Raw genomic sequence first — 13,214 nt, 5'->3', positions numbered from 1 at the left:
TCTTTCATCGTTTAGAATGAGTTTTGGAATGTATGCTCAAACTGTCAGTAAATGTGTAAATGCCATGCAATAAATTCTGTGTCTTATGATCCTGCTCCACAGCTACCGGATAAAGGAGCAGCTCTCTGAAAGCTACTGCTTCCAAATAAACCTGTTGGACTATAATGTGGTGTTGTGTGATTTTTTTTAACTTTTTCCACAGTAGTCCAACACCAGCTCCCCCACATCATGGTCCTCACCACTAAGTGCCTAACTTCTTTTCTGACCCCATTAGGTAGTATCTCCTTCCCTTTCAAAATCACCACCATCATTGTCTTCAGAAATCCATCTTTAACTGCTCTCTACTTACAAAGTATCATCACCAAACCTTCCAAAGCTACTGCACATGTTGTGTCATCTTCTAAATTTGTGCCAATAATTGCCATTACAATAAGTAAATCACTCCAATTCTCATCATTCTTAACTGCTCTGTAATCTTTACTAGAGTTCTACAGCACCTTTCATCCAGTTCCACAAGCCTCTCCCCTTTCCATTCACTATCTCAGGGTAAAGCAGGCGCTTTGCAATCTTGGCCTAAAGGACCCTGTACCAATTACCGACAAATCAAATGTTATTTACAAAATACCCTGCAATGACTGTAACAAATAATACATCAGACAGACAGGCAGAAAACTAGCACCAGGATATATGAGCACTAACTATCCACCAAAAGATATGACCCACTATCACTAGTACCCTTACACACAGACGAAGAAGGACATCACTTTAATTGGGACAACACATCCATCCTAGGACAGGCTAAACAGAGACATGCACGGGAATTCCCAGAGGACCAGAATTCCATCAATTAACACATCAATTTGGACCCCATCTACCAAACCCTGAGAGAAAGAACCGGACATGATGTCACCCACCTTAACAGACCAAGACACATCAATAGAAAGCCAGATAGAACACCAGAGGCTCACTGATGATGTCACCTAGCATGGCAGCGAAACATCTGAGGACAAACTTATCAATTCAGAAAGCAAACTTACAACCTGAATCTTGGCCTCTCAATTGACAAGTGGAGCCTTCAACCTCACCTAATCCTGTTCAGAAAAACCATATACTTCTTCCTCCATGACATCACCTCAGCCCATCTATCCATCTGCTACTGTTTCCTCCACACTTGCTGTTACCGAAGATCTATGTGAGGTGTCTCATCCATCATCATGGCATTTTCAAGCTATCAGTCTGCTCAACCATTCCTTCTATTCTACATTTGATGCCCTAATTCCCATTAAAGAACATTACTCATTTTCACAGTGGCAATTCCCCCTGGTATGGACTCAGCTCTGCTTCCTCAAGCCCTAGGAATGTAAATTTGAATGGATCTGACACTCAACTGACAAAACTGATCCATATCGGTTCTTCACAACAAAATTGTTCCCTATTCTAAGACCGTTATACAATACCACATTAAAATCTAGATTCTTTCCAATACTGCAAATTCTTTCCTTTGATTCCACTCCCCTGTCTTGTCCACCCTTTCCTCTAATAAGTATGAGGAGCTCGTTGGCTTCTTTGACACTCACATTGAGATCATTCCATTGGGATCTTTTCTGCTTCCTTACTTCCTCAAGACTAATGGGCCAAGCATCCTCTATAGATCACTTGTATCCTAGCCCAGATTTCCAGCCCTCTTGGTAATTATCCTTTCCATGTGTTCTATTCTGGACAAAAAGAGGGAAATCTTTACAATATGTTTCCATCAGAAATACCATAAGATCACTTCATATTTTTCTCTAGTTCTCTGCAATGGCTATTTTCATCCTAACACATTCTGGGCACTGGTGATAATCCTACTTGCTTCAATAGGAATTGTGTCACTGTGATGTAATGGAAACTAAAGTCCTGAGAGTAAAATATGAAACTCCGCAGTCTAATTGTTACAGAGAAATCCATTTAAATAAATGTGCTGATGTCTCATTAATAAAGATTAGGCACTTATCGTCCATTCATAAGCTGACATCACTAAGCCAATAACTTTGATTCTCTGTATCAATTGGATCAGTTAAAATAAACATGGCCAAAGCAATTTTTTTAAAAAAAGAATCATTCACCGTATCATATCATGATTAGCTAAAGGCTCCATTCTATGCATCATCAGAAAATATTTGATGAAACATTTTCTTCCAGGAAGATTACTAACAAGATAATTTAAATTCTTGGCCTTTCTAACAAAGGCTCACCATTATCTCCAGCAGCTTTGCCAGAACCAAGGCCAGAAAAACCTGTGTATTTCTATGCCTGACATTGGGCTTGGAATCGCCATCCACTTCAAACAAGGGCACAAAGGCAGCGTAACAACAGATTCACCACATTCATGGTCCAATTTCCCTGACCTAAAAGCTGGTTAGGTCTGATTAGGATTGGTAGCTGCTATACCCAGGCGAATGACTGTGTGGAGTTTGCACATTCTCCCTGTGTCAGTGTGGGTTTCCTCCGGGTGCTCCAGTTTCCTCCCACAGTCCAAAGATGTGCAGGTCAAGTGAATTGGCCATGCTAAATTGCCCATAGTGTTAGGTGAAGGGGTAAGTGTAGGGGTATAGGTGGGTTGCGCTTCGGCGGGTCGGTGTGGACTTGTTGGACTGAAGGGCCTGTTTCCACACTGTAAGTAATCTAATCTAATCTAATCTAATCTAATTCTAATTAAGGTGGATCAGTGGTTAGCACTGCTGCCTTTGCGCCAGGGACCTGGGTTCGATTCCAACATTGAGAGACTGTCTGGGTGGAGTTTGCACATTCTTCCTGTTGACTTGGGTTTCCTCCAGGTGCTCTGGTTTCCTCCCACAATCCAAAGATGTGCTGGTTAGGTGAACTGGCCATGCTAAATTGCCCATAGTGCTCAGGGATGTATAGGTTAGGTGCATTAGTCAGGGGTAAATATAGGATAAGGGGGAATGGGCCTGCGTGGGTTACTCTTCGGAGGGTATGTATGGACTTGATGGGCTGAAGGGTCTGTTTCCAGACTGTAGGGATTCTATTATGGAGAATCCATTAGTGACTGTGAGAGTCCAGACATGAATCATGCACAGTGTGATGATGCTGCTCCTTTAACAAGGTTAGGTTGTCATTGGTTTCCTTTCAGGAGGTCACAAAGACACATGCTCTGAAATGTCTGGAGTTGATCTACTTGAGTGAGCTTTTAAGTTTAAAAAAAACTTGTGCAATGAAAGCAGAGTGGCCAGTTCTCCCAGCTCAGCTTTTCTCTGGTTTGGTTTGGTTTTAGCAGTGTGGCAGCTCTCTGAAAGTAGGCAGTCACTTGTGAAGCTGCTGGACCCAAAGAAACAGGTCCATGCTGATGCTCCCTCTCTCTGACATCTCTCCTGTAAGACCCTGTGTTGTATTTTTCCTTCTCTTGCAAAGGGGGTCTTTATAGGGATTGTTGCAAGAATTTGGAACAGCATCATGAAGTTGGGATTATCTGTTGGGTTTTCGGATAGGTTAAGTTATTCTGTGCTCTGTTCTCTTTTATTTGTGTTTCATTCGGTAATCTTGTAAATAAATTCTGTTTTGTTTAAAAATAAGTGGTTGGACGAGCTGCATCACTCCTGGAATATCCACTTTATACCTGCTTAAAACAACTTGCAAAGTCAGCGTTGGGGCTACTTTCTTGAAATGTTTGAGCGGGTCCGGCCTGGTCCATAACAGAGTTGGGGCCTCTTTGCGGGATTTGTTCCATAGTTCCGATTTGGGATTAGGGTTGCTGGACTCGAATGCAGCGAGCGGTAGATGTTAATGTCTTTTGTTCCGGTTGTTCACTTCAGTTGGTTTAAACAGTGCTCGGGGTAGCAATAGGTCTTTCGGTCATGAAGAGTTTTCTCAGGGTGAAAGAAGTGACTTTAGGGGTTTTGCAAAAGGTGATTAAGGCCAAGCTGCTGGAATTAGTAGACAAGCTGAAGTTAGAGCTGCCTCCTTCTGAAAGGAAAGGAGAAATAATTCCAGCAAGAACTCAGCATTTAAATTTGCTGGAAAGGCTATCAGAATCTTTAGAGGTGGCTATAGTTCAATTGAAAATGAAGCAGCTTGAGTTTGAGAGGAAAAAGGCAAGGAGAGGGCAACAAAAATGAAATGGTTTGAATTACAATTAAAAGCAGAGAAAAGAGAGAGAAAGAGACAGAGAAAGAGACAAAGAAGAGAGAGAGACAGCTAAGAAGGAAAGGAAGAGAGAGAGTGAGTTTGAACTTCAGAAATTGGCACTTAGACAGGAAAGTCAGTGTAATAGGATGGAGATGAAGGCTGAAGGTAAGCTTACTGAGGAAGAGAGTGAGGATGAGCAAACCCATGGTATCCAAAGGCCTGGTGAGGATCTGTTTAAACATATTCAGGCATTGCCTACGTTTGGTGAGAAGGATGTGGAAGCCTTTTTTTTATCTCATTTGAAAACATGGATAAACAAATGCAGTGGCCAGTGACCATGTGGGTGTTGTTGATCCAAGCAAAGCTTGTAGGTACAGCTAGTGAGGTATTCACATCACTATCAGAGGAGGTATCTGGGGAGTATGAGGAGGTGAAGAAAACCATTTTAAGTGCATATGAGCTTGTGCCAGAAGTCTACAGACAACGTTTCAGGAGGGACCCTGGTCAAACCTCCATTGAGCTTGAAAGGATCAAACAGAGTAATTTTGAGAGGCGGATAAGAGCATTAAAATTAGAACAAACCTATGACACTCTTAGAGAGATGATTATTTTGGAGGAGTTCAAAAATCCATTTCCTGAAGTAGGGAGAACACATGTGGAAGAGCAGAGTTAAAACAGCAGGGTTAGCAGCTGAAATGGCTAATGATTATGAGTTGGCCCATAAATCAAAGTTTGACTTCCAAAATCAATTTCAGTCTATGAGGGATAGAAATTGGGGAAAAGAGAAATCCTCGCGTGGAAAGAGAACGGTAGATCTCAGTGAAGAATATAAGGATAACTTACCACAGGGGAAAAAGGAAACCCTTGAAGGGGAAAGAGAATTTAAAAAGGTCATGTGTTTTCACTGCAATAAAGTAGGCCACGTGAAATCACAGTGTTGGTGGGTTAGGAAAAGCACTGGGAAGCCAGATGTAGGAAAACAGGATAAGGCAGTGAAATTTGTTGGAGTGGTAATGGAAAGCACAGTGGAGGCTAGAAAGCTGCACCAAAGTGTACAAGCTGGTCGGAGATTGGTTAAAAGGAAGTGCCAGATCTTCTAAAACCATTTACGTGCAAAGGTAAATTTATTCACATAAGCCAGGAGCAGCAAGTAAAGAGGTTACAATATTAAGAGATACAAGATCCTCTCAATTTTGAAAGATGAGGAGATATGTACCTCTGAAGGTCTATTGCCAGAAAAGGTACTAGTAACAGGAATCACAGTGAGTCAGGAAGGGCTCAATTAAGTGGAGTGAGGTGAGAGTGTCCAGTGAAGAATGGAGAAGTCATGGTAGGAGTACTGGACAAACTCTCAGCTGCAGGAATACAACTTGTCCTTGATAATGATATAGCTGATTCACAGGTAGCACTGATGCCTACTGTGGTTGAAAAGCCAATGGAAAATCATCCAACTGAGCAACTGTAGGACAGATAAGAGTCATAGAGATGTACAGCATGGAAACAGAGTCTTAGGTTCAACCTGTCCATGCTGACCAGACATCCCAACCCAATCTCGTCCCACCTGCCAGCACCCGGCCCATATCCCTCCAAACTCTTCCTATTCATATGCCCAATCCTAATGCCTCTTAAATGTTGCAATTGTACCAGCCTCCACCACATCCTCTGGCATCCCATTCCATACACGTACACCCTCTGTGTGAAAAAGTTGCCTCTTAGGTCTCTTTTATATCTTTCCCCTCTCACCCTAAACCTATGCCCTCTAGTTCTGGACTCCCCCAACCCCAGGGAAAAGACTTTGCCTATTTACCCTATCCTTGCTGCTCATAATTTTGTAAAGCTCTATAAGGTCACCCCCTCAGCCTACGATGTTCCAAGGAAAACAGTCCCAGCCTGTTTAGCCTCTCCCTATAGCTCAAATCCTCCAACTCTGGCAACATCCTTGTAAATCCTATCTGAACCCTTTCAGGTTTTACAATATCTTTCCGATAGGAAGGAGACCAGAATTGCATGCAATATTCCAACAGTGGCCTAACCAATGTCCTGTACAGCCGCAACATGACCTCCCAACTCCTGTACTCAATACTCTGACCAATAAAAGAAAGCATACCAAACACCTTCTTCACTATCCTATCTATATCTTGGGAGTTTTCCCGACTGTGTGGTAACAAGGTCGCAAAGTCACCAGTTGAAACAGGAGAGGTCAAAAAGTACAGATAAGAAAGTTGAAGTGGAATGAAAAAAAACCTTGTTTGATCAGATGGTTGATACAAACCAGGAGCAGATAGATGACAAAGGAAACATCTTTAGCTCAGATAAATAAACTGAGTTACAGCAGGAAGATGAAAATTTAAAGTGATTGCATCAAAAAGCATACATGGAAAAAGAATACGAATGTATCCCTGAGTGCTACTATCTTAGAAATGATGTCTTAACGAGGAAATGGAACACATCACATATTCAGGTAGATGAGAAATGGTCAGAAGTTCATCAAGTCGTATTGCCAGTGGGTTATAGAATGGAGATACTGCGAGTTGTATATGAACTACCATTAGGCAGTCATTTAGAGGTAAGAAAAACCAAAGCTAAAATACAGAAACATTATTACTGGCCTGGACTGCACAAGGATGTAGTTGAATTTTGCCTGACAGGCAGTAATAAAAACAGCACCTTTAATACCTACTCCAGCATTTGAGCAGCCTTTTACAAGAGTCTTAATTGAATTTGTAGGACCCCTACCTAAAACAAAATGTAGGCATCAGTATTTGTTAACAATAATGGATGTGTCCACTAGATTTCCAGAGGCCATTCATTATGCAATACCACAGCTAAAAGGATTACAGAGGAATTACTCAAATTTTTCATGAGATAAAGACTACCCATAGAGATACAATCAGATCAAGGGTCAAACTTCACATCAATATTATTCAAAGAAGTTACAGACAGCTTAGGAATAAAGCAATTCAAATCTATTGATACCATCCAAATTCACAGGGAGCACTAGAAAGACAGCATCAGACATTAAAGACCATGTTGAGGGCTTATAGTTAGGACTATCCAGATGATTGGGATAAGGGAATTCTGTTTGTATTTTTTGCGATCAGAGATGCACCACATGATTTGATCAAATTCAGTCCATTTGAATTAGGTTTTGTGCATGAAGTGAGGGGACCACTAAAATTGATTAAGGAGAAATTGGTAACTCATAATTCAGAGACCACATGTTTGGACTAGGTGTTAAATTTTAGGGAGCGATTAAATAGAGTGGGGGAGTTGGCTGGACAGCATTTAAAAGTATCACAGCATACAATGAAACAAGAAACAGACAAGAAATCAAAAACTTACCATTTTGCTATTGGAGATAAGGTGTTAGTATTATTTCCAGTTATAGGTGAACCTTTAAAAGCAAGGTTTAGAGGACCTTACCAAGTCAAAAGGAAATTGAGTGAGGTGAACTATTTGACAAAGACTCCAGACAGGAAGAAATCCCACAGAGTGTGTCATGTGAATATGCTCAAAAGGTATTTTGACAGGGAAGGAAAGCAAGAGGCAATGTGTTATTGATTACAATACAGAGGGAAGAACCAAGTCCAGAGGATTCGGAATTGGACATTCCTCAAATTAAATTGGACAATGACAAAGTTGTCAAAAATTAGGATAAATAATTGAGTTACCTTCCAGAGGAAAAGCAAAATGACCTGAAAGAGTTATTACTATCACATGGGGAGATATGTGGAAATAAGTTTGGAATTATTAACCTAATTACGCATGATGTAGATAAAGGAGATGCTGTTCCAATAAAGCAACATCCCTATCGGCATAGCCCTCTAAAGTTGGCAGACTCAAAAGGATTTTGAATGCATGATCCAAGACAACACAATTGAAGTGAGTTACAGTAATTGCAGCTCACCCATAGTCATGGTGCCAAAGCCAGATGGTACCCAATGGACTATTGCAAAGTCAATTCTGTTATAAAATACTGATGCATATCCGATTTGGAAGACTGTGTTGAAAGATGGGACAAGCAAGTTGGACTTGCTCAGAGGATACTGACAGGCACCTTTGACCGAAAGGCCAAAGACAATTTTGGCTTTCATAACGCCGAATGGACTGTATCAGTTTAAAGTCATGCCATTTGGTATGAAAAATGCACCCACCACGTTTCAGAGATGAACCAATAAGGTTATTTCCGGATTACCCAATTGTGTAGTTTATGTCGATAATCTGGTGATTTCACACATGGAAGGAACATTTGCAACATTTATCAGAATAGTTCAATTGACTTCGGGAGGCAGGCTTGGAGATAAACCTAGCTAAACGTGAATTTGCCAAAGCCCAAGTCACCCTCCTGTCAAGTCACTCTCCTGAGTCATGTTACTGGACATGGACAAATGGTCCCACATAATGCAAAAACAAAGATAATTGGGAAGTTTCTCACACCATTGACAAAATGAGCATTTCTATGATTCCTTGGATTAAGTGGATTTTATCAAACTTTTGTACCGAATTTTAGCATTTTGGCTGCCCACTCACTGAATTGCTAAAGAAAGGTAAGAAGTTTCAGTAGACAGCAGACTGTCAGAAGGCATTTGACAGCCTGAAAGCTGTGTTAACTACTGCCTCAGTATTAGCCACACCTAATTATGCAAAGCCATTCAAGGTGCCTATCAATGTGAGTGACGTGCCTGTTACTGCTGTGCTCTTACAGGTAGACGACAAGAAGATTGAAAGACCTTTGGGTATTTCTCCAGGAATTTGAATATTCATCAACAGAAATATTCAATAGTTGAGAAGGAGACTTTGAGCTTGGTGTTAGTGTTCCAATGTTTCAATGTTTATGTTACCAGTGATGTATCTGAAACAATAATTAACATTGATCATAATCCATTGACGTTTGTGGAGAAATTTAACAACAAATATTCCAGACTGTTCAGATGGAGTTTGTTGTTACCGCAATTCACTTTGAAAATTGTGCATGCGGCAAGATGAGAAAACGTGATTGTCAACACATTGTCGAGACTTGAATGAGATAAGGAGGCATTCCGTGACAGGAGTAAAACAGACTGAAACAAAATGTAGTAGTGAATATTTGTATGATTATTATCAACATAATAGTTATGTGTGTTGTAGAGTACTACCAGTTTAAGATTAAGGGGTTTTAAAATGAAGCCACCTTTGGATATTGATAGTTCTTTATTTAAGGGGGGAGGTGTGATGATGCTGCCCCTTTAACAAGGTTAGGTTGTTCTTGGTTTTTATTTCAGGATATAAACACACAGGCTCCGAAATGTCTGAGGTTGATCTACATGAGGAAGTTTTTAAGTTTAAAAAAAACTTGTGCAATGAAAGGGGAGTGGCCAGTTCTCCCAACTCAGCTTTTCTCTGGTTTGGTTTGGTTTTAGCAGCGTGGCTGCTCTCTGAAAGTAGACAGTTGCTTGTGAAGCTGCTGGACCCAAAGAAATACGTCCATGCTGATGCTCCCTCTCTCTGACACCTTTCCTGGAAGAAGCTGTGTTGGATTTTTCTTTTTTTTTGCAAAGAGGTGCTTATGGGGATTGTTGTAAGTATTTGGAACAGCATCTTTAAGTTGGAATAATCTGTTGGGTTTTCAGAGAGGTTAAGTTATTCTGTGATCTGTTCTCTTTTGTTTGTGTTTTATTCAGTAATCATGCAAATAAAATACTGTTTTGTTTAAAACTGCATCACTCCTGGAATATCCACTTACACCTGCTTAAAACAACTAGCAAAGTCAGAGTTCAGTTGTCTTTCTTGAAATGGTCCATAACAACAGTGAATCCACAAAGATCCAGCTCTCTCTCTCTCTCTCTCTCTCGCAGTGTGAGTACAGGCATTCTTCTCATCTAGTAATACTTACAAGAGAGGAGAGAGAGAGAGAACATTCATCTTCTTCCGATGAAACAATCTGTGACATCAGGGGAAGGCCGGGGTCCAAGAAATGCCCTTGGTGTGTGGGCTGCCAGGAACATACACCAGAGGGATTAAGGACAAATATTCCAGACTGTTCAGATGGAGCTTGTTGTTAATGCAATTCACTTTGAAAATTGTGCATGTGGCAGGACAAGAAAATGTGATTGCCAACACATTGTCGAGACTTCATCTCCTTGGTGAAGTCACCCTGACATGAGTATCAAAATCACTGACCGACAGGTTTTCAAGACCTTGAAAAGTTAGTTTGCTGTAGTTAGATCGGTACGTAAGACAAGTAAATTGTCTCATGCATATTCTCTCATGGTGCCATTTCAAATAAATGCATGCCAAAATACTGTGAAAGACCATAGCTTGTAAGATTGTGTCTAATGATTCTTTGCACATACCTGCACAGTTCACTATACGGTTTGCACGAATAATACCGTCTGGTGTTTCCACATCCCATGTTCCATCAGAACGTGATGAAAGTCCTGTTACTGCAACAGGATAATACAGCTCAGCTCCATACTGCCTTGCTCCAGCTGCCAAAGCCATGGTGAGAGAATAGGGGTCAATGTGGCCGTCTCCAGGATTATACAACCCAGCAAGAACCTAGAGCACAATACGTGACATAGTTAGATCAATGTCAAATGCTTCAGATATAAACATTATAGCCGGTGTAATACTTTTTCTTTTTAAAAATGTAATTCAGAAGGACAATGCAAACAGTGTTCTCTTTAACAGACTCAGCGAGTGGAACTGCTGGGCTCACACTCTGCCAGGAGACCTACATTCGAATGGATTGACACACCACGAGGAAAGGCCATTAACCCCATCCCAAATACAGGATTGTTTTATAATTCGGCGAAAATGTCTATGAGTGTAAAGGCAAAACATGTTCCCATGAATAGAGATAGAGGCCCCCATCCGATCATAACACTGAAAGATTGGCTGATATTGTGCGAGATCATCCCTAGATTTTGCTCTCAGCTTTCCTCTGACACAGTGCATTTCTTGTCATAGTTATCGAACGCAACTATGATGGAAATGTAATACACTGTGTCCCTCATGAAGCATGATTGCAGCAACAAGAACCACACCTCACCCACAACATTTACAACACTTACTGTCGTATGTTACCAGGTTAAAGGCCCAGTTTGAATGTTAGCACATAGCTGAATGGGCCGAGTGAATGAATGATAGAATGGCTGTGGGTGAGGCACATGAGTAAGTGAGAAAGGTGGCTGAGGTTGTAGGGTGCCAGATCAGTGAGATGGCAGCTGGATGAAATGGTAGGCCATTATCATGGCAGTCAGTTCTGGGGAGTAGACAGTTGTCAGAGACAGTGTGGTCAGGGGGCATTGTTGACAGGTTGAGTGAATAGTCAGGGAAGGGTCAGGAGGTTATTCTTGATGGGACTGTGGTTGTGAGATTAGTTCTGTGCTTAGCCAGGAGTCGGTATAGGTTTTGCTTCTGTCCGTAATTATCCAGAAAAGTACATGGAAATTGGCTAACATCTCCAAGTCTAACCTAGAGTCAGACATATTCGCAAAGGCTCACAGGAGCAAGGAAACTGCCTTTCGGAAGTTTTAATTTTACTGTCAATTCCCATATATGTCACCGGCGCAGAATTTTAATAAGTTATTTCCAGAATATGGGCATTGCTGGCTGAGCCAGCATTTACTGTCCATCCTTAACTGTCCTGGAGACAATGGTGGTGAACTACCTCCTTGAATCACTGCAGAGAAGGAACAGCGATATATTTTTAAATCAGGATGGTAAGTAGCATGGAAAGCAACGTGTAGGTAGTGATGTTCATACGTATCTGTTGCTTTTGTCCTTCTATTTGTATAGCCATGAGTTTGGATTGTGCTGCCAAAGGAGTCATTAGGGAGATACTGTAGTGCATCTTGTCAATAGAATATACTGCAGCTACTGGGACAACTACGTGAAGGGAGTGATTACTGAAGGTGGTGATGTGAAAGACAAAAAGAACTGCAGATGTTGGAATCCAAAGTAGACAGGCAGGAGGCTGGAAAAACATAGCAAGCTAGCCAGCATCAGGAGGTGGGGAAGTTGACATTTCGGGTGTAACCCTTTTTCAGGACTCGGGTGGGTGTAGGGGTAGCTGCAAATAAGCAAAGTGGCAGGGGCATGGTGGTGAAATGGAGATAGATGAAGACATGTAGAGAGTACGACCTGGTTGGTTAATAGGAGGAATGAATCCAGTAGTGTCAGGGAGGAGTGGAAGGGAATGGGAGGGGCTGGGAAGGAAGTTGGGGGATGGGAAGGGAGGTTAAAGCAGGCTACTTTGTCCTGAATGAAGTCAAGCTTATTGAGTGTTATTGGAGCTGCACTCATCCAGGCAAGTAGAAGATATTCTCTCTAACTCCTCACTTATGCCTTGTAGATGATGGAAAGACTTTGAGAAGTAATGTGGTGGGTTACTTGCTGCAGTATTCCGAGTCTCTAACCTGCTCTTGTCGCCACTGTTTTTATCTGGCTCATCCACCTCAGTTTTTGATGAATTGTAACTTCCAGGTTATTGGTAGAGAGGGCGAATAGAATGATAGAGTGGATAGCAGGAAGCAGTGGTTAGAATCTCTTGTTAGAAGTGGTCATCGTCTGGCACTTGTGTGGCACAAATGTTGCTTGGCATTTATCAGGCCAAGCCTGGATATTGTCCACATTTTGTTGCTAATGGACAAGGACTCATTCTGTATCTGAGGAACTGTGAATGATGCTGAACATTGTGTAATCAACAGCCTACATCCCAATGTGGTGATGGAGGGAAGGCCATTGATGACGCAAGTGAGGATGATTGGGTCAAGGTATTATGACATTGTGCGTGTACTATACCTTTAAGAGTGTTGAAAGGCTGGCAAGGACTTAACAAGCACACAGAGAACTGGAAAATTTAAAATGTAACATTTGGCTAAACAGCTAATAGTAGCTGGATTGCTATGAGACAAAAACAAATTTAAATTCGGCCAACCAGTTTAAGTTATGCCCCAAGATACCAAACTCCAACCAAGTTTGAATCTAGTATTTTGATAATATTAAAACCAATGAAATGGTCCAATGTTTTGGGGTATACATTCAGACATTTTGAACAGTTAGCCAGAGTGGGAGAACTGCCAAAAGGCCAACAGATGTAGGCTGCT

General features: G+C 41.4%; 1 protein-coding gene across 2 annotated transcripts in view; it reads right to left on the bottom strand.

Annotated features, from left to right (window-relative positions):
- Positions 1-13,214, bottom strand: part of dmgdh (dimethylglycine dehydrogenase) — a 140,108-nt gene that overhangs the window by 102,137 nt on the left and 24,757 nt on the right. For both annotated transcript variants that reach the window (XM_060835719.1, XM_060835728.1), the window contains exon 5: positions 10,458-10,662. In XM_060835719.1, the coding sequence (XP_060691702.1) occupies positions 10,458-10,662 (205 nt within the window). The remainder of the gene's footprint in view (positions 1-10,457; positions 10,663-13,214) is intronic.

Source organism: Hemiscyllium ocellatum, chromosome 2 (genome assembly GCF_020745735.1).
Source record: "Hemiscyllium ocellatum isolate sHemOce1 chromosome 2, sHemOce1.pat.X.cur, whole genome shotgun sequence".
NCBI classification, from domain to species: domain Eukaryota; kingdom Metazoa; phylum Chordata; class Chondrichthyes; order Orectolobiformes; family Hemiscylliidae; genus Hemiscyllium; species Hemiscyllium ocellatum.
This window is presented reverse-complemented; position numbering and strand designations above follow the sequence as displayed.